At 39.6% G+C, this 27,471-nt stretch overlaps 1 protein-coding gene and 1 long non-coding RNA gene across 4 annotated transcripts in view; one reads left to right on the forward strand and one right to left on the reverse strand.

Moving 5' to 3' along the window:
- Nucleotides 1-458: 458 nt before the first annotated feature.
- Nucleotides 459-5,260, forward strand: LOC120731956. Its single transcript, XR_005695449.1, has 3 exons — nt 459-610; nt 2,736-2,800; nt 3,030-5,260. It is a non-coding gene; the product is annotated as an uncharacterized LOC120731956 (long non-coding RNA).
- A 12,744-nt stretch (nt 5,261-18,004) lies between these two features.
- Nucleotides 18,005-27,471, reverse strand: part of cpne5b (copine Vb) — a 132,032-nt gene continuing 122,565 nt past the window's right edge. For all 3 annotated transcript variants that reach the window (XM_040029275.1, XM_040029276.1, XM_040029277.1), the window contains 3 exons: nt 24,749-24,806; nt 24,007-24,080; nt 18,005-23,398 (listed from right to left, as the gene is read on the reverse strand). In XM_040029275.1, coding sequence (XP_039885209.1) covers nt 23,207-23,398; nt 24,007-24,080; nt 24,749-24,806 — 324 coding nt within the window. In that variant the 3' untranslated portion in view covers nt 18,005-23,206. The remainder of the gene's footprint in view (nt 23,399-24,006; nt 24,081-24,748; nt 24,807-27,471) is intronic.

Raw genomic sequence — 27,471 nt, forward strand, 5'->3', positions numbered from 1 at the left:
GTAACCGGAAGGTTGCCGGTTCGAGCCCCGGCTCGGACAATCTCGGTTGTTGTGTCTTTGGGGAAGACACTTCACCTACCGCCTACTGGTATTGGCCAGAGGGGCCGAATGGCGCGATATGGCAGCCTCGCCTGTCAGTCTGCCCCAGGGCAGCTGTGGCTACAACTGTAGTTTGCCTCCACCAGTGTGTGAATGAATAGTGGAACTGTAAAGCACTTTGAGGTTTCTCGAAAAGCGCTATATAAATGCAATCCATTATTATTAAGTGTTAATATAAAGTATGGTTTATTATTAACTACATTATCATATTTCCAGCTCATCTTTGTTAGTAGCTATAATATAAGCCATGCACTAACCAAACAGAGTGTTTGGTTAGTGCATGGCATGACTGTCGTTTTTTTTTTTTTTTTTTTTTTTAAAGCAAATATCTTAGTGCACTGAACATGACAACAGCTAGTAGACTGCAGTCAACTACAGTCAAATGCCTCACAGGGGGCAGATCTCGATTTTGAGAAAAACCCAAACCTTAGAGGAACATTTTCAGCACCTTGTTGAATTCATGAAGAATTAAGAAGAATTGCTACTTCCTGGTCCAACCCCAAACTGCCTGGTGAGTGTTTTAGTTGCTCTCTAATTCTAAGAGAGCAACTAATTCTATCCATTTTTAAAATATTGTGTTTAATGTATTTCATGGTGACTCTGGTGATGATCTAACACCGAAATATATGGTTCAGAATCAAACTGGGACTTTAAGCTCTTCCCATTATCTAACATTATCTAGCTCAGCTGTTACAAAACCAAACTGGACACTGTAGATTTAGAAACTTAAAACAGTTTACAATCATCCTGCTGCTGTGTGAATAATGACAAAGAGGACATTAAATAAGGATGTGTTTTTATGGGTTTACCTCTGTTGCTGCGGTTTTCTTCAGCTCATCTAATGCTTTTTTAAAATTGGGGTCCTTATTCAGGGTATCGGCGACAGCTCTCAGTTTATCAGCGATTATAACCGGGTCAAAATCGTCTTTAAAAACACAGAGAAGCACACGGTTAATACGTTTGTCATATTAACACTGACAGTCATCCTTATATCGTACGTTAGACCTGCTAACAACAAGCATTGGACGAAGACACTGAGATGAACTCCGTGGGGTATAAGAGGAAATAAAAATATTAGACTAAAAATACCAGACTCAAAACGTCTTCTTCATGTTTTAATATTATTTAATGTCTGCTAGGAGCGAATTTCGACTGCAACAGAAATAAGATAAGGAAACACTTTAATGCCAACCATTCAAAAATGAAAGCGTTCACAGTAAGCGTTTTAGCTTACTGTGGCTAGCTTACTCGGTTGGGTATAAGAAACGTTATATTTCACATACAAAAGCTGCACTAACCTGAACTGTCAGTCTCCAAATCACCATCTAACATACGGGGCCTCGCACTGTTTTCGTCGTTAAACAGCGATTCAATTATCTCGTTTGTTTGCCACTCTACAATTTTTTCATCCGGCGCCATGGTTATGACTAACTATAAGCAACCGGAGGAGCAATAGTTGGCTAATTTCCGGTGTGCGCCACTCCCCTCTCACCATCCACGTATCCGTGAAAACACAGGATTAAAATAATACTATCCTGCTTATGCACAAAACACCTATTATATTTTTGTGCAAACAGGCTACATTAAACGTCAAATAATGAAGTCTGTCACGTTTTACATTCTTCCTGCATGTTGTCCCTAACAGAGTCTTCTGTTACAGACAACATTTTTCTTCAGGTTTTGAGGTTAACACTTCATCATTGCATTTGTCTGAACTTTTATTCGGTCACTTTGAATCTATTTAAAGGCGTACGGGAGTGGGATGGGCTGTACTGTGACGGTTGTATTTTCTTCACTTTGAAAAATATTGCATCATTTCCTGGTGAAGAACTCAACCCTAACTAGCCTGAACCGAACAATACCCCACATTCAACGCTGAAATTAAACGTGTGAGAGGACTTCTATTTGGGCACCAAAAATCATTGGTGATGGAGATCCTTTATGGGGTGCTCAACAGGGTCGGCAGCAGACCATATGAACTAAACAAGATAACTAACTTTCTTGGATTGCAGATACAAAGCAGGAGAGTCTTGGTTTGAGGGTGGGTCAGTAAACTCACAAGATACTAGGCCGGGTATTTGTGAGTGCAATATCCTCGACATATTTCCTTCTCTTTTTTTCTCGTAATATAGGGTAGGGTCATGCTTTTCATTATGAAACTGTTTGAACGAGAGTAACTTGCAGTTGAAGTGTATCTGCAGAAGTCCGGGTGACTTTACTGGCCTACACCCCGTCCATGCTCAAACACTCTTAAATTTCATCATAGTACCCCTAGAAATAACTATAGTGATAGAAATTATAATAATGTATTTTGATATTGTTTTCTAACATTTTCTTTTATTTCTCAACTTTTCTGTTAGAGTCGCTTCAGGTTTAAACAAGTTTTAATCCCCCGTGTTCCTGATATCATAATGTTACACTACATTCACACAGATGCTCTGCATTCTTCAGCAGTGTGGCAAGTTCATTGTGTGTTTACATTCCAGCAGGTCTCCAGAGGGCAAATGAGAAATGTGACCTGTCAATGGCCAGCGGCAGCCCATATTCAATTAGAATATTGTTATAAAGTTATTTAAAATAAGCCTTTTATTGGTAGTAAAATCTGTTTCACTGTTACATTTACCTTTTGGTGACAGGACAAAGGCTGAGGGAGGAGGATAGAGATGCAGAGAAGGAGAGACAGCAAAGAAAAAAGAAACAGGTAACAGTGGACATGCAGTGAAAGTCAATAATATTTAACAAGGTTTCTGTTTTGCTCACATTCATTGATGATGAGTTCAAATTCTACACAGAGAATATTAATTGATATGAATGGTAGCATTTACCAGGATTTCATATGAAAATCTCCAAAAGCTCATATGCTTTTGGAGATAAGTTTGTAATTACATAATTTACAAGAACAGACACTAGACACACAACCTGTTGTGCAGTTTATCTCCAGAAGATGGCGGCATTCACCTTCTGACCATGCCCTTTCATGTGAGCTGCCCCACCCTGGTGCAAACACCGTGGCTCTTGGACACTAAGACAATAGTTTGAGCAACATCTACATTATTCACATTCTTAATTACAACATGTGGTGGTACCATACATGTTAGAACATTGTGTGCATATGCATCTGGACGATTATATGTGCACACAAAGCAGAATCGTTAATGCATCATCCCATACGCTGCATAAACACCAGGATTTTTAACCAATAGCTAAAATTTAAATCTCGATGCAAAACAAGGAGCACTGTCTCACAGTACACCAGCCTTTCTAGCTGTGAGTATGAGATTTGTGGACAGGTGACCATGATATTTCAGCAGAGAGCTCAATACAGTTTTTTCTGATTTATTTTAGATTAGCCCAAGCTAACTTGGGACCAGCCAACACTTTGATTTCTAAAAGACAGCGCAATAGCTGCTAAAGGCCCCTTTTTGCTTCATTTTAGTCTCATCTGTACAAGAATGATGTTGAATTTTGTGCTTATGATACTTGTTAATGAAACCACGTAAATAAAAAAGAGAAGTTGATAGAGTCACTAATTAAAGTGGCTACTAAAGAGGAGTCACCACCAGTGGTTACTAGTCATGTTTTTGAGAAGTACAATCTAAAGAGGTCTACAGCAAAATAAGATTCAGCAGCTGGTAGGTTGGAAAACAGGCTAATAGTCAGAAATCTAGGCAGTGTAGATACAAAAATCTAGCAACCCCCCCTCAAACAATAAAAACAAATGAATACAGATTAAGGAATAAATAGATTGGTAATGGATAATGGATCATGGATTTATAGGAGAATCATTGAGGATAACTGGTGGTCAGAAAGCATCTGAAATGAGAGAGTATTGATTGATGGCTGTAGAAGAGTGTTTATCAGTTGAAATGTTGGCAATCATTTGGAGCCAATAGCCTAAGCAAATAAATTCAAAGAGAGGACAAGAGGAAGATAGATGGAAAACCCTGTGAGTAGTTAACTGCAGGGCTTTTGGTTAAATAAGAACATATGAGGTGAAGCAGGCAAGTAATAAATCCTGCATTACAGATGGCACATTCTATTTTTTACTTTCATTAGGTACTAGAGCTGATTAAGAACATACTATTGCACATATTATGCACACAATTAGCCAGTTCAACTGGCTAATTCACACTGGCTCTGAACTTTGACTCTTTTACTCTTTTATCCAACGAAACGAATAAAAAGGGCATGCATGTCAGAAGGGGTGCACTTCCACTGTGGATCACGTGATGGTCAAAAGAATGCTGGCCATTCTATACTAAAGGTATTCTTCAAATACTATTCAGCATATTTTTCTGGTATACTAAATTGTATTGTTGTATGGGTACTGGAGCACAGCTGACATTTTGCTTTGGAGGGTAAGAGTTCTCCTGTCACAAGCATCAGCTTGTTTTCTGTGTTCATGACTGTAACAGCACAGAGATTCATTTCTGAAGCCCTTGAATCAGTGTGGAGTGGAAAGGAGAGGTTACCAATTCTTTTCAGCTTAGTCGGGATCCTCTCTTCTGGCTTTGTGTAATGAAATACCTGATCAATAACTGCTGGTGTTGTTGCTTTTCATTATTTATGCACTGTGGTACCAGTAGTCCCAGCATTTCACTGAGCATTATTCCACCTTGTATCAGCCTGTGAGAGTTTTTATAGTTTACAAAGCACATACGTCTGGTTTAAAATGGTCCTGTCTCCCAAGGCCTTTTTATCTATACGCCATCCCTTTGACCATGTATTTTGGCAGATCCACTAATGCCCCATTAACTATTGGTAATTTTGATACATCTAATCCTGGGCAAATGGTAACTGGACTTGTTCTTATACAACACTACATTTGGGTTGTTAAAGCACTTCATACATTCAGATCTATTGATGCCTAAGCAGTTTTGAACACATTGGAAAGAATAACTTGGGGTTCGGTATCTTGTACAAGGATACTTGGGGATGCAGACCGGAGCAGCCAGGGACTTAACCACCTTCTCATTAGTAGATGATCTACTCTACCTTCTGAACTACAGCCACTCCATGGTAAGCCATTTCAGACGTATCCTAGGAGGACACAAGACACAACTAGGGCATGCTGGAAAGATTATTATGGGAGGATTATTTCTTACTGGCTTGGGAATGCCTTGGTGTATCCTTGGAAGAGCTAGAGGAGGTGGTCAGGGAGAGGGAGGTCTGAGTGTCTGTGCTTAGACTGCTGTCCATACAGCCTGGACCTGGATAAACAGCAGAAAATGCATGGTTCAATATGTGTATATATGTTATACACCACTTTGCATTTATTCATGAATTATTATTAAACTTTGGTTCTCTTCCACAGTGTGTCTTTTGTCCCATCTCCTTACCTTCAGGATATGCTATCTGCCACAACAGGATGGCTACGCTTCCCTGAATCTAGCTCTGGCGAGGTTTCTTCCTGTTAAAAAGGAGTTCTTCCTTCCCACTGTTGCCAAGTGCTCACTTATACTGGGTCCTCTGATTATAGTGGTTTTCACCTTATTATTTAGGATTGTTACAGTACAATATAAAAAACCTTGAGCTGATACTTGTTGTGAATACGAGTTATATAAATAAATTGAATGGATGTTACAAAAACAGCTGCTTATCCTGCACATTTTGCCCAGTCCTTCAGTTAATGCCACCAATGCACCTCAATGCAGTCATATTTACATAATAAATCCATTCTGAGTGAGCTGATTCACTGAACCAGGGGTTAGTTTAATACAACTTTTAATCACAGAATAATTTCGATTCTCTGCCCACACACTGCCATCACCACATTTTTGTTCAAGATAATAATGGCACATCAAAACTCTTTCCAGCTATACAAGGAAGAGGAAATATATTTTGTTTTTAAATGATGTGTTTTGAAAAATATTGTTTCTAAATTTCATGTTAATTTCTTTTACATATTTTATACAACTCTTTCTCGTGCTCATGTGTCACATGTTGTGTATTCATTATCACTGCACTAAGATCCACTTTGGATTCCAAATCTATGACACTGGTGTGAGTGCACATTATGATATCCTGAGCACAGATCGGAGATTGACTAACAGCAAGTCTGCATCTACACATTAACTTACCTTCGATTATAAAGATCCTGCTGGTCTAATTAATTCTGAAGGATTAGAGTGCTGCTCTTCGCTGCTCACTTATTGCTTCTCGCACTAAGTGTGCTTCTCTCAACTGAGTTTACAGTCCTCTTTTTGTAGTATACACTTTCAGATAACTGGATGGAAAGCTCTGGAACATTGAATGAGCCTTTTAAACAGTTAGTAGGCATATGGATTTTTTGTGTTCTTGGTGGTGCTCATAGGTTGAGCACAGAAAAACAGAAGACTTTAATGATGTAGTTACATCTTTACAAGTTAAATGTGCTTCTTTGACATGAAGTTGGTTCACATGAATATCCATAGACAACGTGACCTCTGTGAGTCAGCTCACATTTGTTATTTCGTCCCATGGAGCCAGAATGGGAAGTTGCGGTTATGGTTGGGTGGAGGGGTGAAAGTCGCTGCCCTTTTTGTCTGGGTGTGATTGCCCTTTTGAAATGTCGAATCAAACAGCTTTTTGCTTATTTGTTGGTTGCACCTGTTTTTAAATGATACCAGTTTCATCAAAATGTTTTATTTCACCTGATTTGCTTTTTCAAAAAGATCAAACTATATGTTTGTGTTAGATTAGGTAAAATAATATTTATCTTCCTCGTAGTTATCAAAGCATAGAGTAAATGAAAAATTGCTCAAAAAAGGTCACCAATAAATCCGGAAGCCAGCTGATCCATAGCTACGGAAAAGATGAACTATGTTGAATACACTAACTTTGCAGTGTTTCCTGTCAAGTGCAATATTTTAAATGTCTACAAATTAGTACCAACCTCTACACGAGCATACTCAAGGCTCTCTCCATGTAGGTCACTTCAGGTGCTCTTTCAAAGGTTGCATGTCCTCACCCTGCCAAATGGATAAGTCTGCTCACTTACAAAGAGATGAATAGTCTCCAATTTTATGGTAGTTTAATTTTAATGAAGAGCAATAAAATATAAACCAAAAACCCATTAAAAAAAACTCATTACACAAGAGTTACAATCCAACCAGAATTCCTGCTCCCATGGATTGGCTGTTTGTTCATGTGAGACACAGATTACCATCAATTAATTAATCAATCAATTATAAATACTGCTGATCTCAACTCATTATATGTATAAAGCTGTTCATAAAAACAATTTCTTCTATTCCAACCTCTCCACCATCATGGGCAAGACCAAAGAGCTGTCATAGGATGTCAGGGACAAGATTGTAGAGCTGCACAATGCTGAATGGACTACAAAACCACCAGTAAGAAGTTTGGTGATGACAACTGCTGATGTGATTATTCAGAAACTGAACAAGTATAAAATGACCACTAATTGCCTCAGTCTTGAATTTGATGAAAGATGTTGTTTCATGAGGTGAGGATGGCGATGAGGGAGGTGGTGGATCAACCCAAAGTACCTGGGAGGAGCTTACTAGTGATCTGAAGGCAGTTGGGACCACAGTCACCAAGAACACCACTGGTAACACACTAACTCGTAATGGATTGAAATCTTGCACCCCTCGCAACGTACAACTGCTCAAGACGACACTTGCACAGGCCCGTCTTAAGTTTGATATTGAACATCTAAATGATTCAAGGAAGACTTGGGCAAAAGTGCTGCGGTCAGATGAAACCAAAATTAGGCTTTTAGCATAAACTCGACGCACCAACTTGGGAGGAAGAGAAATGCTGAACATGACCCAAAGAACATCATCAGACATTATGCTTTATAGCTCCTTTTCTGCTAAAGGTACCGGACGATTTAACCATCCTGAGGGGCCACTGGGACGAGAACCTCTTTCTCTCAGCTAGAATACTGAAGATGAGCCGTGGATTGGTCTTGCACCATGACAGTGACTCAAAACATACCACCAAGGCAGGAAAGGAGTGGCTAAAGAAGAAGCACGTTAACGTCATGGAGTGGCCTGGCCTGTCTCCAAACCTCAATTTATAGTCAATGTATAACTTTTATGTAATGCATTTTTTTCCTGGATTTTTGGTTGATATTCAGTGTCTTTCAAATTAGAGACTATTTATTTGTTTGTAAGCAAATTTAGAAATTTGACAGGGGATCAAATAATATTTACTCTACTGTAGATTACCTTTCAGCTATTTTCGGTTATTATGAAGGGAGCGACTGCATTAAAGTCTTGTGCTTCTCAGTCTATGACATACAAAGGGAAGACAGTTCCCCAGCAGGGATGTTTGACCTCAACCAGTTGCATCTTTAATTTCCTTAAGTTACTACCCAGAGGCTATACTGTAAAGGGATTATACCAGTGAGTGACTGACAGACAGACAATCTGTCAAATGACTGGGAGTGACAGTTGCCTGCATTTGAACAATCATCTGTCCATTTTTTTTAAACCACTCGTGGGTTAAATTTACTGTAGACATCTGGTGGGTCATAAATACAATCCCAAGACAGAAGCTGTGGCAGAAGATGCAGGAGTCATCACAGCAGGAATAAAAGATCCCAAAGTTTCCAGAGATTTGAATCCCTGCTGATTTTAAAGCTGCCTGTTGACAGGCTGGGGCGCAGATGAAGTTACTTGTAGCAAAAACTTTTCTTCCAAACTCTGTCACGGTGCCACTTTATGTAGCATTGCAACCAGCTAGTCACACTTTTGCTCTGCTCATAGTTTTAGTTTATTTTTATTGTCAATACAGACTAAATATAATGCATCACCAAACTTCATAAGTTTCATTTCATGTGTTGTACGTGAAAATGCAGGTGCCAGCTGTGCACCATAAATACATTCAGTTTTTTTTTTTTCTAGAAATTCAAATTCAGCTTTAGAGGCAATGTGATCTGCCAGTACAAGTGTGTTGTTCCTAGTCTTGACATCTATTACATATAATTATTATATTTCTCCTTCTCATCTACTTTGCCACTTCAAACATATTCAGAAAAAAATATATAGAAAGATATCATGCTGTAAAGATATATCTGTGACTGTAAAACCATGCTATTTCCCCATTTTAGTCATTCTAGTAAACAGTACAATCTGTTCGCTGTAATGAAAATGCAGCAAATTCAAAATTCAAATTCAAATTTTATTTGTCACATACACAGTCATACACAGTACGATATGTAGTGAAATGCTTGGACAACTGCTCGTGACCTAAAGAAAACAAAAAGGAAAAGGCTATGAATAAGATAGGAAATAAATATGAAAAATTAAAAAGGGTAAATTTAACTAGGAAGGAATAAAATATAAATTAAGGTTAAAAATGAAATAACTGTACAACACAAATTAGAATGAAGGGTAAATTTAACTGGGAAGAATAAGATAAATATATAAATTAAAGTTGAAAATAAAATAACTGTACAACAAAATACACAATACACAATATAGAACTATATAAGAATGTATGAAGAAATCTAAATATAAATAAATATATACACAATAACAGCAGCTGTACAAGTATTAACCGGAAATGAAGAATATAGTGACCAGTGTTGTGCAAAAACAAAGTCCAGAAAGTCCAGTGTGTGTAAGAACTGTATGTGTGGGTCAGTACTGTGTGGTGGTGTGATTGAGAGACCGTATCGCCTGCGGGAAGAAGCTCCTCCTCAGTCTCTCTGTGTTGGTCTTCAGGGAGCGGAATCGCTTTCCTGACCTCAACAGAGAGAACAGTCTGTTGTTGGGATGGCTGAGGTCCTTCACGATCTTCCTGGCCTTGGTCCAGCACCGCCTGCTGTAGATTGAGTGCAGGTCAGGGAGCTCGGAGCGGATGGTGCGCTCAGCTGACCGCACAACCCTCTGTAGAGCTCGTCTGTCCTGCATGGTGCTGTTCCCGAACCAGGTTAAGATGTTTCCCGCCAGGATGCTCTCTATGGTGCACGAGTAAAAGTTCCTGAGCACCTTGGAGGGCAGTTGGAAGTCTCTCAAGCGTCTGAGGTGGTAGAGACGCTGTCGGGCCTTTTTCACCACGGTGTTGATGTGACAGGACCATGACAGGTCCTGCGTGATGTGAACTCCGAGGTATTTGAAGCTGTCCACTCTCTCCACTGGGCACTCGTTGATGACGGGGGTCTGGTAGTTCCTCTCCTGCTTAGTGCTGAAGTCCACTATCAGCTCCTTTGTCTTACTGACGTTTAGAAGGAGGTTGTTCCTCTGGCACCAGTTCTCCAGATTCCTAATCTCCTTCAGGTAGGCCGTCTCGTTGTTATCAGAGATCAGGCCCACCACGACGGTGTCGTCAGCAAACTTGATGATGGTGGTGGAGCTGGTAGTGGCCACACAGTCATATGTGTACAAAGAGTACAGCAGGGGGCTCAGAACACACCCCTGGGGGGCTCCAGTGCTGAGAGTGGTGGAGGCTGAGACATGTCCGTCCATCCTTACTGCCTGTGGTCTGCCAGTTAGGAAGTTGGAGATCCACTGACACATAGATGAGCTGAGTCCCAGATGCTCCAGCTTGGTGGTGAGTGTGGAGGGAATTATGGTGTTAAATGCAGAGCTGTAGTCTATGAAGAGCATTTTAACATAATTCCCCCTTCTAGTGTCCAAGTGAGTGAGTGATGTGTGGGGGAGATGAGAGATGGCATCGTCTGTGGAACGATTTGGATGGTAAGCGAACTGTAGTGGGTCCAGTGTGTCTGGTAGTGAAGAAATGATGAAGTCTCTGACCAGGCGTTCAAAGCACTTCATCACTACTGAGGTGAGGGCTACAGGGCGATAGTCATTGAGAGAAGCAGGGTGGGGTTTCTTCGGGACAGGAACAATGATGGACTCTTTGAAGCATGTGGGGATCACCGACTGAGATAAAGAGATGTTGAATATCTCAGTGAACACAGGAGCTAGCTGGTATGCGCAGTCTCTTAGGATACGACCTGGGATGCCGTCTGGTCCTGCTGCTTTCCTGGTGTTCACTCTCTTGAAGGCTCTCCTTACTTCATGCTCGGAGATGACGAGCACGTTTCCGGTGCTGGCAGCATCTTCCTGTCTGCAGCCGTTAGCGCCGCTAACACTAGCATTGTTGGAGACCTTAGCTGCAGCCTCGAAGCGAGCATAGAAAGTGTTCAGCTCGTCTGCCAGAGTCACGGCCGCGTTCGTCATACCGGTTGTTGGTGCTTTATAGTCCGTTATTGTCCTTAGTCCCCGCCACAGGCTCCTAGAGTCACTCTGTTGGAGTTGTGACTCTAGTTTCCTCCCGTAGCGCTGCTTCGCCTCTTTCACCGCCCTCCGCACGTTATATGACGCGGCTTTGTACGGGTCCATGTCCCCCGTCATGAGTCCCGTGTTGTAGGCAGCGGTGCGGGATCTCAGAGCGTCGCGGATGGTTTTATCCACCCACGGCTTCTGGTTGGGAAACGTTGTGATAGTCTTTGTCTCCACGGTATCATCCGCTAGTTTCCCGATGAATCCCACAACCGCTTCCGTAAACACGTTGACATCATCATCGGAGCTGTTTCTGAACATGTCCCAGTCTGCGTCATCGAGTGCGTCCTGTAACGCGGCCACCGATTGATCCGTCCAGCGCGCGACCTTCCTCTGAACCGGAACTTCCTGTTTCAGCCTTTGTTTGTATTTTGGCATGAGGATGATGGCGGCGTGATCAGATTTGCCAAACGGGGGGCGGGATTGTGCCTTGTAGCCGTCCTTGACCGTAGTGTAGCAGTGGTCCAGTGTCCTTTCACCCCTGGTGGGGCAGGTGATGTGTTGATAAAAGTTCGGCGCTGCGCGTTTGAGGTTGGAGCTATTAAAGTCCCCCGTCACAATAAGCGCAGCGTCCCGGTGTTGTGTCTGGTGCTGTGTGAGTGCCTCATGCAGCTCGCATAAGGCGGTGACCGTGTCCGCTTGTGGTGGAATATAAACGGCACTTACAATGACCGATGTAAATTCCCGAGGTAGATAAAAAGGACGACACATGATGGACAGTAGTTCCAGATTTGGTGTGCAGGAGCGTGTGAGAGGAACAACGTTCGCACTGTTGCACCAGTTGTTGTTCACCATTAAACACACGCCGCCTCCCCTTGACTTCCCCGAGTCCCGTGTCCTGTCCATGCGGTGAACCGAGAAGAACTCGGCCGGCTGGATGGCGTGGTCCGGCACCGCTGGGTTCAGCCATGTCTCGGTGAAGCAGAGGAGATTGCAGTCCCGAATGTCTCTCTGGAACTTTATCCTGGCCCTGAGGTCGTCAAGCTTGTTCTCCAGTGACTGGACGTTGGCGAGCAGGATGCTAGGCAGAGGTGTGCGGTGTGCACGAGCTCTCAGCCTGTTCCTGACGCCGGCTCGCTTCCCTCTAGGCCGCCGCCGCTTCCCTTTGTTCTCCCTCAAGATCTCACTCGGCCAGCTCGGATCCGGAGTTAAAAACTTCGAATTGTGAGTACATTGTATACCAATAGAAACAAGAGTGTCACTATCATACCTAATGTACCCAATGGTGATGATTTTGCCGATTTAGAAACGCTGAAAACTAACTTAAAAAACAAAGACAAAGAAAAAGTGGTCGGAGCAGTCGTGACGGCAGCCGACCTCACCAGCGCCATCTTGTATGTATCTCATCTTGTAGCAGCTGAAATGTTTAGTCCAACAAAACCGATCTGCCTGGTTTAGACAGCAAAAGCAATGTTATTAAAAAGCAATGAGTAGCATACAGGAGAAAAGTGACCCCTACGTATGAATAAGTGTGCCCTCTTTAAATTCTAAGGTTTTACATATCAGAACATTAAAAACAATTATCTGGTTGTTAGCAGGGGTTAAAGTTACATTAAAAGAACCTCAGATGAATGACAACATGTAACATATTGCACTGCGTCATTATTTATTTAACAAAAACTGAGCCAAAATACAGAAGCAGTGTGTGAAAAACGAAGTGCACCCCGTTCCGCACCTCATAGAAGCACCTTTAGCAGCAATAACTCCAAATAATAATTTTTCATCAGATTTTCAGTCTCAATCTCTCGCATCATTGAGTGAATTTAGGCCTCCTCTTCTTTACAATGTTGATTCAGATAATTGAGTTTTCCAGGCATTCATTTATGGACAGCTCCCTGCAACAGCATCTCAGCCAGGATGCTGTTTCATTTGCCGAGCTTAATTCTTTACTTTTTCAGTCATTCAGTTGCAGATTTTCAGATATGTTTGGGATCATTATCTTGTTGCATGATCCAATTTTGGCCAAGCTTTAGCTACCAGATATATTAGAATACTTATCTGACACCACAAGCTGTCCATGTCCTGTGGCTGTGAAACAAGCCCAAACCATCCCCCGTCCATGACTGCGCTGACGCTTGGTATGAGATGTGTTTTGCTGATGTGCTTTGTTTGATTTTCACAAAATGTGGTGCTGTGCATTATTGCCAAATATCTCCCCTTTTGTCTTGTCAATCCAAATAAGATTGTTCCAGAAGTCTTTCGGTTAGTTCAGATACAACTTTGCAAGCCTAAGCTGTGTTGCCATGTTTTTTTTGGAGAGAAGAGGCTTTGGCCTTGCAGACTTTGTAAACAAGTCGTGCTTTTTCTGTGTTTTTTCTGATTGTACTGTCAACATCTTTAACATTTAACATGCTGACTGAGGCCTGTAGAGCCTGAGATGTCATTCTTGGATGTTTTCTCAGCTTCTCTGAGCGTTGAATGGGCTGACCTTGGGGTGAATTTTCTTGGATGTCCACTCCTGGGAAGATTGGCAACTGTGCTGAATGTTTTCGACTTGAGAAATATTATTTTTTACTGTGGTCACGCTTGTTGATGGAGTGCATCTGATTAGCAGCTCCTGGCTATTACTTACCCTTTTAATTCCTGTTTTCAAATGCTGCTTGTGCATTTTGACTTAATTTTGTTAATAAATAATGACATGATGCAATACGTCATGTGGTATTGTTCATATGAAGTTGCGATGTCATGCAAACCTGGACAAAAAACAAATATTGTTGAACAGGCAATCTACAAGACAGCTAAGTGTTTTGCAAGAAAGCGGGAATCTAATAAGGACCATCATGTGTGCTCAGCTGTCTTTGAAGTAGTGAATATTTAGCTTACATGGGGAAAAAATATATTTACTTATTTGGAGGTTTGTGGGTTTGTGCTGTGAGATAATGTCTCTGTTCAAGGCTCAGGAGAAACTCTCAGAACTTAATTGAGCTCAATTCAGCTGAACATCTATGATATTAGAAACTCACCTGAAGACTCCAGTGACTGCCAAGTCATATACATTTTTTGGCAGTACTCAGGTAATTGTTAACATCCCAGCTGCCTCTGACATCATCATCTCATTTGTGTGAGACCACAGACACCACAGCAGCACCTGAGAACAACCACAGATCTGCCAGAAAAAGGTTAAGGACCAAACAGCTGTCCTGTGCCAAAGTACAAGTGTTGTTTGATGGCTGACACACACTAGAAAACACATCAACAGCACGGAGTCTGAGAACACAAAAATAAGTGTGAATATGTGAGGTATTAAATTTGATGAATCACAAAACATTTGAGAGAAATCTGACTTTACTTTAGCATTTACTTTGGTAATAATCTGGTGTGTTAGACTGTCAGTTACTGCTGTAAACGGTTACTTTTTCAACCACATATATGCCCAGCCTCGAAAAAGCAACATTTCATTTTTTATTTCACATTTTGATTTTCTTTGAATTAATTTTGTGGCTCTTAACTCACTGTTCCATTTGTATCTGTAGCATTTCCCCCTCAGGTGCACTCTACTAGAGGAGTTGTTTGGGTATTTCATTGGAAGACATCTGCTTGATTGTGTTTCACTCTGCCACTCTGCACCTTTGTGCATCTCAAAGACATGCAGTTGGGTCCAGTAATGCACTTGCTTTGGGAAAGTGACAAGGTATACTCAGTTTTATTGCCTGGCAAGGTAGGTAAGCAGACTCGGGACCCATAGGCTGGTGATTCTGTACAATGTTAAATATGTACTGAATTCAAATAGCACTATCCTCCTGCTTTACTTTTAATTGCTACTTGTGCAGACTGAACTGGTTATGTGCAGCACTGCACACGGGAGAAAAGGAGCAAGGAGTAAGAGAGAAAAATAACAGAGACTTTATTTCCCACTTCCAGCCTAAAGAGAAAGTAAGGTGTAGGAACTGATTTAGCCTACTTTAACTAGCAGACACTGGACAGTGGAGGGAGAGCTGAACAGTATAAAATAGTAGTAAGGCGTAACATTTTTTATTTATTTCCTTGTCTAACTTCTTGTGTTTTATTTTCAAACTGTGTATATATGCGGGGGAAAAGAAAGAAACTATTATTTCTTATATTGGTCTTATTGCCTTTGTTAGTTGGTTAACTGAATGGCTGATATATAGTCATTATCATGCGTAGTAGCCAGGCAACCACCGGGGAGACGCAGGGATATGAGTGCACTTTACCAAGAAGTATTCAGGTGCATAAAATTTAATTTCTTCCATCTGTACTCTATGTGTGTGTAAAATAAGTATTAGTTTTAAATTACATGACTCACTGTTTTTACAAAAAGTGTCTGCTGTCCTTTTCATCTAATTATCTAAGAAGGCAAATAAGCAATTTCCTAAAACACTTCCATCTGTCCCGATCTGATTTTAGTCACAAATCATAACAGTACACAAAATACTAACTTGAAAATCACTCACATTGTTTTATGTGGTTTGGTAATGGATTGCGGTTGCACAGTTTTATTCTTTTGAGTCTTTTTATTAAACATGTTGTTGTTTAACATACAAGCTTTATTGTGTTTGAAAGGCTGCATCAAAGTGCACAAAAATATCAAATGTTCTTATAAGTGAACCATTATTTGTTAAACTTTTATGCTCATTAGTGTCTGTCTGTTTGAATTATCTTGCAATCTCAGACTAAAACAATATGTATCAGTCACTTGTGCAAAAGTTTATTTTCTAAAGTCTGAAAATTATTTCACCACCAATCTTATTTGCTTCCTAGTGACCCAGAAACTGAAAATACTCCAGAATCCTCGGGAGTATTAGAGTAGTTAAGATATTTTTCGGTAGAAGATGCACAACCTTGCATGTTGAGAACAGCAGTCTTCTTCTGAGACAGGCTACTACTGTCAGCTAAAGTGGATGTGTTATTTTACATTCAGCTTGATTAAATTAAATGACATGTGTCACCCCTGCCTCCTCCTCCTCCACAGACAGCTGAGACAAGACTTTTAACATGGAATATGATGCAAGATAAAAAATAAATAAATTAAAGATAAACTACAATTATTAAAGAAAACCTGGAAATCCAGAAGTGTTTTGTAATTAGTACATGTCCGAACCTTCAAAGTAAAGTGACATTCAAAGAGCTGTCAGATTAGAGACCATTTAATGTCAGATTGGTCTGCGTTGGGCATTTGGTTTCTGACATATGGCTCGCAGTGTAGAAAATTTCAGGGCTGCAGTGCATGCCTGCAAATAGCTTAAGTGTCTTAGTTAAGCCATTAAAATTTCCCAGAACAGATTCAATGGTTCTTTGCAGACACTTTAACTGCATGCAGGAGAGAAAAATGATCCTGTATGGACTCGAGTGTCTCTTTGCCGATTTATTAAGGTTTCCTTTAACTTGACATCTGTTTGCATATATTTTAAATAGCATCAAAAGAAGAGAAGTAAAAGTTGTCCTCTTGCTTGCTTAATCTAAAACAGATAAACTTTAATGTAAAGGACAGCAGTTATTTGGAGTTAAAGAAATAACTTGGAAAACTAGGACACTGACGCTTCAGGCATACTGCAAGCATCTTTGAAATCAGAAATCTACCCGGAAGCAAATGTACACTGAATTGGTAAGGGCTGATTATAATATTTATTTTATTTATTTATTTCTAAAAAAAAATAAAAAATAAATTCTAATACTATTTAGTGATAATGGTTGAGAGCAGCTCTGTTTATGCATCTAATGTATTTCTGCATATAGAAATACTGTGCACAGACCATAATGACCTGTAGTCACAGTATTTCTCAAATTTTTTGATTGTCAGTAGAAATAAATAGAGAAATAGTCTCACATCTTCCTACATGAAGTTAAACATAATATCTAAAATCCATGGTAATTTAGATCATAAATTGCTATTTAGGGTCTCAAATAAACATAAATAAAATCACACTGTAGGACGACAGTGTCTAAAATTGGTAGATGTCAGTAGATAGTAGATTTTAGTACTCCCTATTCAAGGGCATAATCCTAGCTACAGTGGCTGCTGTAGGACAACCATGTTTTAGTCAGCCACATGACATATAAAATATTAATCCTGCCTCTGAAAAAAACCCAAAACAAAACAGAAAAACAATATTGAACATATTTTGCTGTACTCTACATTTTTACCTCTGACTCACCTCAAGGCGACGAGTCACCAAGAACAGTGATCTAAAACTGGCTACCATTCATCTGTAATGAGTGTACCGAAAATTTGCCTCCACTGCACCTGAACACCTAAACTTTCCCTGCTTACATACTATGCATTATGCTGCTTTCTATCCATATATGTACAATGTAATTAGGCAGAATGGTGATGTCCATCTCAACAAATGTACTCAAGATGGTGTGGCAATACGGCGGCTTCCGCAAACGTGCCCTGGATTAATTGTAAGCTCACAAGAACACTAAACTTTGTTGGAAGATGTAATTACGCACTAACCAATGTATATTTTTAAGTACGACATTCTTTTGTTGTTGTTAAATAACTTCAAAAAAAGACTTTTTGTACCTTTAGTCCAAGTGACTCCAGAAACCGTTAACTGTGTGACCCATCCTTCATGTGGTCATATAAATACACTGATCATAAACTGTATTATGAAACCTGTGAGCAAACCCGCTACATTGTTTCAGGATATTTCTTTCTTTATAAAAAAAAAAAAAATCAAAGAATGACACTTAAAGAAAATTTGTAAAAGTAGCAATTTTTTAAATTAATTTTCATTTAAGGCAATCCAATACAAAGCATTTCACAACCCACCATATGACAATAATCATGTACGATAAAAACCCTTTTAACATAAAAATAGGGAATCATGCTAATCGGAAAATACAAGAGATATAAACAACAAATATAGCTTGTTAAATTAGACAAAAAAATAAATAAATAAAGTGTTAACTGTAACATGCAAATTAGCTACAGTTTTTTTCAACCACTGGTGAGACAGGAAATGTTTGAAGAACCAGGCATGATAAAGAAGGAATAGCAAACAGTCCACTGTAACTGCCATGTTTGGCACAGTAATGTATGTAATCTGGTTGGGCTGGGTCCAATTTTTATACAGATCATGGCAACATGAGTGAAACACTCTTACAGTACCTCAAGCAAACATGCAGTGGATAATCCTACTAATAAATCAGGCTTTGGGCAAAAGATGAAGTCACCATAATGACATAGAAGAGGGGAGTGATGGCTTGTCATAAAAACTTCAAAAATAAATCAATAGATATCTTCAATACAATAATATTGCCAAAAATATATTAACCATATACAGTAGGAACTCCTCTCAAACATAAAGTGTTAGATGTGAACAAGCTGTTATAATACACTTCAAAATTCAGACAAAACAGACGCTTTCTTCTTTTACGTCGCACGAACAACCAGATTGCTGTTTCCATTTTGACCCCCATTTATCAAATTTCTCTCCTCCACTTACTTCTCCACCTGAGCTGCTTCTCTGTACAGAACTAAATGAGACAGAGAGACTGCCTTTCACATTATTTAAGGCCTTCTTTGTTTGCTACATTAGACACCTGAAGGGACACCTTTTTAGCTCAGATGAATTATGCTTCTGTCTGGCTTTATCCGTTTAAAAAAGGAAAACGCATTGTTTTACTGTCTGCTGTAGGCTGCTCATTTTAGGCTTGTTTTTCCTTTATTCTTTTTTTACTCTACACCAAGGAAGGGCACATGAAGGTTAAACTAGGAAACCGAGCAATGTGAATGCAAAATAATTATACTAAGAGATGAATAATGACTACAGTCAGAGAGACAAACATAGAAAAAGATGATACAGCTAGCATTCAGAAGCCGTTTATTACTACTGAGAGAAATCAAATAAACACAAGCAAGTCATCTAGAAATCTGTCGTTAAGTTATTATTGTCTCAGTCACAGAGTAAAAACAGGAAAGCAACCTCCTTGTGACTAGGAATTTAAGGTTTAAGGCTCCTGTAGACCTCTTTCAACTGCAAGGTGATTGCACAGGTTGCCTGGTGGGAGGCAACCTGTCTGCAAAATATTGATGCACCTCGTCAGTGACCTGTCTGTTTGCAGTAAGGTCCTTGACTCAGCTGGTTGTATTCTGGTTGTACTGGTTCAAAGCGCCGGTGTCACTCTGCAGTTAAATCATTGTGCTGCAGCAACTATGTCACCATTCATGGAGAAAGGTCTAAATCCCTTTTTAAATCTATAAAGTTCTGGCTAGACTCTGAAGTTAACTAACGAATTCAAATTTCTATTCAATGTGAATTTCTGTGAATGCAGATGGCAGCATATTTCCAGTTTTTGCCGTATGACCATAAATAGATGTACTTCCCAGCTTGACCCCATTCAGTCACAAACTGATAGCAGACTGACTCTATCTTATAGTCATTTTATCACCAAAGTGGCTTTGAAGTCGCCTGGTCGCAGACCCAATCCCCGTCTTTAAAGCAGCCGTTTCAAAGGCAACAAGACTGCAAGATTTGGTTGTGCTTTAGTCTCCAATCACTGTTTTCCTTAGCGTGACTGCAGCATAACATATTTCAATTTTGACCAAAATTGGATCCCGTTTCAAACTATGCAACAATGACGTTATGAAAGATGGAATGAACTAAAAGTGGACGCAGACGCCTCCCTTTCAAATTCATTTTTATGCAGCATGTATAGGCTGCTTTCAAATATAGCCATCCTCAGTGATTTGTATAAATGTAGCGATGCTTCCTGTTCCTTAAGTAAACAAAGCTTAAAGTAGAAAGGCAGGTGGTGTTGCTAATGAATACTAAACAAAGCATAACACTGAAATACTGTAACTGACTAAAGCATAAATACTTTGTGTCTTCTTACGACTGTAGTCCCGTATTATGTATTGTGCATGTATAATGATCAAAAGAATTTCATTCAGTTTCGTGGATCATATCATTTCAATTTCTTCCATTACAAAAACCTTTTACTTCATTATTTTACAGCTACAATCAAAAGACTTTATGGATCATTGTTGCATTGTTGTGGAAAGAGGAATCTTATAAACTCTGTAAAACTGGATATGCGAGAGGTTTTAAGATTGTACAGAAAGCCAAATTAAAACAAAAACTTGAAAGTGTTTTGCACAGATTAAAGGATTTCTTGCCCACTAAATGTAATACATCGTGAAGCTTTGGAAACTGCTTTTGAACTATCTGCCAGAAGATACTTGTTATACAGCGCAGGGAGGACGGCTCTATATTACATGAAAATCTCTCGGGAGGAGTTTATGAGGATGGAGCTTTTGTGGCTGCTGATGCGTGATCACCAGGGGCTTACAGGTTTTCACTGTCAGGGAAAGAGTCTGGGCTGCAGAGGTGGCGTGTTAAGAATAGCATCAAGGCTAAAATAACCGGCTACTGGGACGGAAAATGAGTTAGGGAACATATTTATGTAACTACTCGGTTGTCCTAATGGTTGTCAGTGTAAAATATCAGAAATATGTGATTATATTTAAAACAATGCCCTTTGCTATCAACATGTGTGCTGATAAAATTATTTGTTTTATTTAAAAATAAGGCAAATCAAAGCAATTGCTCGACAGTTAATATGCGGGAGATATTAAAACTCAGATCAGGTCAGGTTGGAAACCTAACACTGGATAGTATTTATACATATATATACTGTTAAAATGTGTGATCATCGTTTTTGTCTCCAACTTACTTTTTTTTTAAATGTACGATCTTATATATTTTATATTTATAGTGCACTTCAAAATAAGTAAAAAGAAAAGTCTATAGGATTCAATGGTTAAAAGCTATTACAGTAAATCACCATCCTTTTCCAAAACCACTTGGTATTGTGCAAAATGTAAATCAAAACAGAATGCAGCGATTAATGCCATTAAAAAATGACAATATATCAAATAATGTGATGGTTTGTTTGTTTTGGGTTTGTTTTTGTTTTGTTTTTTTTGGGGGGGGAGGTATTTTGGATTCAATGCCAGCAATATATAAAAGAAAAAAGAAAAGGGGGCATGTTTAGGGGTGTGACTATTCTGCTATATGGACAAACATGTACAAAATTGCAATTTAAACATTCAGAGTCACGTGTTCTGCTTCTGCTTCACCGCGCTCTGACAGTTTAACAGCTGCATTTCTTTGAACTTTCATTTATTTTTTTATTAAAAGCACATTTTGTTAGGTTTTAAATATGGGATAAGCAGTAACAACTGAGAAATGGCCTTGGTACTTACATTCTGTAACCGCATGCAAATTAGCTATGAGCTCATGCAGCATCTGCTTGTTGGCCTTGTGGAGCTGCCTGGTTAAGGCAGGAGAAAGATGCAATGTTTAAAGATTGCTCAGGAAATATTAAAACAAAGGGATTACCATACATCTAATCCAAAGCATTACATCATCTTTCCTGGGTTTTACAGTTTTGCTGATCTCAGTCTGTAATTCTTTCTGCAGAATTGTGTCTGTTTTTAAATAAAGGGCATTTGAGGCAGTTGAACTTCATGGTTGTCATACAACATTGGGTGTCAGCCTTGTTCTTGTGTTACAGAGATTTCTCCAGACATTACAATATTATATATGGAAGATAATGAAATCCCAATATTTTTTTATTTACCGGGAGAGACCTTCTTCAATTGTGAAACTCTTTGCCGACACAGAATGAAGAACAGCAGTCGCACTGAAAGACTCAGCCTCAACACAACTTACCCATTTTTTTCTTGGCGCTGACACAACGTTTTTGAAGACTGTTGCTGGCATGAAATTCAAAAAGAAGAAATATTTTTCCCCCCAAAAAATGATTTGTCTCTTTCAACAGACATGTTATCTGTTTGTAGCACTTTCAAGTAAATCTAGGGATTACTGTAAATGATTTAGAAATCACAACAATCTGTTTTTATTAGCAGTTTATGCAGCTTCCCAATTTTTTTGGAAATGGGGCTGTAGTTAATGCTCTTCATGTGCAACACATCCTGTGGTGAACAAGCCTCTGTATTAAAACTTGTGTGTAGAAAGTTACATGCACCTTTGATTGTGGTGCAAAAGTATCTCAGTTGTAGTTTCTTCAAACACAATGAATAGCAGCAGAATGATTAAGCGGGGTTAACCTTTTATCTTCATAATCCTTACACTTGTGTGTAGTCAGGTTGTGCTTTTCAATCCAACTCACTTAAAGTAACTGTTGACCACTTCAAAATGGGTAAATTTTTATGGTGTTAAAACAATCTATCAAAGGTCCATGCCACTCTGAATAACATTTGAGAATAAATACTGGATTATGTGCCTTAAACTTATATGACATGCTCTTATAAACATTTACTCGCTAAATCTCTGAAGGACAGGTGGTGAAGTGTCATGGTATGACAAGCCTGATTAATCTTCAGGGTAATAAATTGTAAACGACACTCTTACGGCTTTTCTTTCTTCATAACGGTTGCATCAGCAGATACAGAAATATTCCCAAATATAAAAACTTATTCCAGAAGGGAAAAAGGTGCCTAAAAAATTTCACTGTATTAGGCCACACCAGTGACTGACGAGCAAGGTTCAGGTTAAAGTTCACATGTCCTGATACACTTAGAGAAACAACCACAAACAGGCACAAGTTTTAACCACAACATGATCGTTTTTAACCAACCTGCTGTCATATTGGACATGAAACAGTCACTGCCTAAAAGGCTTTTACCCACGAGTCCTGAAAGGTTTGTAGTTTCTCTTCAAGAGAAACCAAACAGAGGAATATATCACAGGAAAACAGAAAGTACTACTCCAATAGTCGTTGGAGTGTACAGCACAAAATTCAACACCCGTTTCGTGGTGCCCCTTCTCCTTTTGCACAAAAAAAAAAAAAAAAAACAGGAGGCAGAGAGTTTCCACTGGACTCTGAGAAGCTGCTGATTATTGTCAGTCCTCAGTGAAAAGCCAAAGAGGAGGGCATCAGATCTGAGTGTGGTGATGTGTGTGTCCCGGCGGTGTGTAAGGAGGTGGCGCCGGGTTGGGTTTGATTCCCCGGCTCTTCATGTAAGAGATGAACTGGTCAGGGATCTCTGCTAGCACATCTTTAGCAAGTCGTGCCATGCTTAGTACGTGGTTACCTGTCCGGTCCATATAATCTCTGAAAGGAACAAACTGAGGAAAAACAACAGACGTAAAAATGATTTGAAATGACAGTGATTTAATATTTAAAGTTTGTCGATACAGAGTGGTGTGATGTGGGAAACTGTATTAAACAGCACATGGTTTTGCCTAGCTGATATAATATCATCCGGGCTTATTGGACAACTGTTGTGATCCATGGAAAGCTCCTAATACTTTTTGACACTGTACACAAGCAGGTTTGGAGAGCAGGGTGGGACACCGAATGGAGAAATCTCTGAGGCTCATGTTTAAGCCCCTATGTTAGTCAACATTTGCAGGATCCTGAAAGCTTTAGGATGCTCATCCGTCACTAATCCTCTGATATGGTTTCCCTTAGGAGAATGAATGTGCTCGAGCAAAAAGACATCTTTTCCCTCTATAGTCTGATAAATTACTCTTAAAGACTTTTTTTTACCCTTTGTTATTGCTTGTAATGATTCGTGGGGGGGATATAATTCACCGTTGTTTTCTGTCTCTCCCTTCACTGACAAAAGATATTCTGTGTAAATTCCATGACCTTTGACCCCAACGTGATTCTCAGACTCAGTGCGTGCAATGAATACAGCCAAAGTTTGTTTCATGCTGTAAAGGCCAGTCACCTGAACTATGTCTCGCTCTGCCAGTTTCCCCCGGGATGAGATCCTGATGTCATCACCATCCAGCTCCACCATAGCTGGAAGACACAAGTTCACACAACCACACACACATAGTGTGAAAACTGGTTAGAGGCAGCTGCCTTTGTGACAAAAGGTTCTTACACTAAAAGGTTTATTTATCACAGATGATAAAAATCCAAATTTAAATATGATCTTTTAGCACTAGTAAAAGCTATAATTGTTCTTTTTTGCATGTCTAATCAACTAATAAGTCCTTTAATATAGACTGTGCAATTTAGAATCATCAGCACTAAATACTGCAAACCCAGCAATTAACCCCAGCCATTTCTTCTACAATTATGCCTGCATCCACCTCCTCATTCCTTTCTCTACTGAGACAAATGAGTTTGTACAGTAATTTTCTCTCTGGTATTTCTCAGAATTAGTGCCAGTGAGGTTAGAACCAGCTCTTATTATAACAGACTGCGAGTTGAATTAAATTGTCAATTATTCGTGGAGAATGACTGATACACTGGTTGGCTGATTTGATTGGCTGATAGAGGCTGTCTCACAGCTATATCAGTTCTTTCATTACTCCAGAAGATAATGCATGATGTAATTTAATAATAATAATAATTTTCATCACACGTTTATTTTGAAACGCACATAAACGCTTTACCTCCTTAATAAACCAGGTCTTTACAATTACAATCATTCTAAAGGTAAAAATTTAAAGCTAACGTACCGTCAAACTCAGCCTGACCCACTCCGACTATGATGATTGACATAGGAAGCTTGGCACCCTGCAGAGAAATAGAAATGAAACAACTCAATTTTTTCTAGCTCACATAGCTTGTCACCATTACCACTAACTTCTTGTGCCTATTACAGTGACATAATGACATTGTACTAGTTACACGCTCTTTTACATGCAGCAGACTGCAGCAGCAGAAAAGGTCTATATCAACCTTTAACTAGCTAAATGACCTTTGGGTAAGTACAGACTTTCAGAGAAAAAATAAAAGGGGGAGAAAGAAGCAAGAGGTCAGTCAGAAAAGCTAATGAAACAAGATGCTAATGCAAAATATCTATACATTTCCCTAAACTTATCCCAGATTTCTGATATTTCAGAATCCAATTTTCTGTCATTTGAATGACACCAGCTGTTATGTAGAGGCTTCACTCAGCAACGGACCATTAAATGCTGATTGTCAGACTGAGGAATGGAGATTAACTCACTGAAAACACTAGTAGTGTCATCTGAAATGCCACACTGGTATCTCATGCTGTTTTAATAGCTAAAAGTGGCAGATTTTTTATTTTCACACAAATATTTGTAGACGTTTATGTCGGAATTTGCCGCCTGGTTGAATGCCGAACAGAAGTGTGAAACTACGAAGCTGGCTGAGACTAAAGGGAAAACAGCTGGATGGTCGCATTTATGAACCAGGAGAAGAGGGAGAGGGAGGAGGTGCCAACTCAGTCACTAGGGCAACCATCCTCATTCACCCACCCAGCCACTCCCAGGCCACACTGGGGACTCATGTCGAGTGCAGTTAGTCTTGATACTGTGGAAGAGATCGGCACAAACCTTAGATGGAAAATAAATGAACACAACAGCAAATAATATGGTGCTGCTACATTTCCTAAATTATTTCTCACTGTGCTGTAATTTACCAGTCTGTGTGAGAGAGCTTCTGTGGGTGTATATATCTAGTCAACAATTAATGTGCACATAATTGCACAAGCTACAAGTGGAACATGCGGGGCTGTCCTGCATTCATTAGATTTGCTGGTATTTTTCACTTAGGTAGATGAAAAGAAATGAAAAGAGAATGAAAAGTAAAAACAAACTTCATCCAGCTGAGATATAAACACGTGCAGTGTGCAACCAAAAGGCACTTGGAAATAAACTGGCATTTATAGAGTACTTTCATAGTCTAGCCACATTTAATGACTCATGCATCACTTTATCTATGCACTTTATTGACCACAACCCTGTGGGCAATTTACAATCATCAATAAATTGCATGTCTTTAGACTAATTAGGACACCAAAGTACTCGGAGGGAGGCCCAGATAGAAAATTCACCCATAAAAGTTTAACCCAGAACCTCATTGCTTTGAAGTGACGGTTCTTACCACTTAACCACTGGATCGCTCTATCATGACACATTACATTTTCTTCCATCCATTATGCAGCATCACTAGGGAACCATCCTATTGGTCAAAAATTTTATTCCACAGCATGACAACACGGTGAAACACGCATATAAGTTTCCACAAATAACGGCATGAGCCTCCCAGAACCCGAATCTCAATGGAGTCAGTCTGGAAACACACCTATCTGCACAGTACCATGAAAGTGTGCAAGTGTAACAAAGAGAACATTTAGGGTGGTAGAGGGAGTGAGCCTATCCTAGCTGCCATGGGAAGAGAGGTGGGGAACATCTTGGACATGCCGGCTGCCTAATTAACGTAACCAATTAACCTAACCCCGACCAACTTCTTACTGTTAGACAACAGTGCTAACCACTTCCCCACCATGCCGCCCCATACTTTATTATATAAGCAACAACTTGTAAACTTCTGGTGATACAAACAAATATTTGTATATTAGATATTTGTATGTTAGAATGCCATTTTCACAATCAGGATATCTGCTAAAGGGGAAAGGTTATTCAGTGCTCATCTGGACAGCATGTTTTCTCCCAACTAGCTTAGGAGTCAATCTTTGTGGAGTTTGCAACCACGAAAAGTGCAATGTTGTATAATTTTACTTTGTAGAAATAAATATTAGACATAAATTAATATTCTAAGCATTGTACTTTATCCATTTATGTCTAGAAGTGGCCTTTCCGCATAAATGACACCATGAAAGCTCAATGCAAAATCTCCTGTTACATCTAATAAGGTTTCCTAGACTCACATATTTTTTACAAAGCAGTCACATCACCAGGGTTAAACTTGCTGGCACAAGACAAATGCACTGTGGCAAATCAGGCAACCTCTTTTTTCCCCCACAGGGATGAGAGCAGTTTGTGTCCTCAGTACCTCAGCCACATCACATCAACGCGATTATCAGTGTTCAACGCGACTCCTGTCAGTGCCTGTCCTCCCACTCATACTCGCAGATATCCGTAAGTGTATGCGCAGCCAGAGACACACACATCTCAACATCAAATGCCACTAAAAATAACCTGGCAATCCACCATGCCCCACTTTTGCAGTCCTCCTGTCACCCTGTTTTGCAGCAGAGATCCAGTCTAATGAGACAACAAAACAAAGTGTCAGTCAAAACTTGCAACTTCACTTTGTTTATGCTTCTTAAATTCAAATGCCAGGCATGTGCATGCTTTGATGAGTGTTTGTGTTATTGCAATTACACATATGAGCTTAAGGGGCTTTATGGATTTATGTTTAGAGTAATAACCATTTCATTCACACATGGTCAGCTATGTTACTAGAC

Source organism: Simochromis diagramma, unplaced genomic scaffold (genome assembly GCF_900408965.1).
Source record: "Simochromis diagramma unplaced genomic scaffold, fSimDia1.1 OVJJ01000483.1, whole genome shotgun sequence".
NCBI lineage: Eukaryota > Metazoa > Chordata > Actinopteri > Cichliformes > Cichlidae > Simochromis > Simochromis diagramma.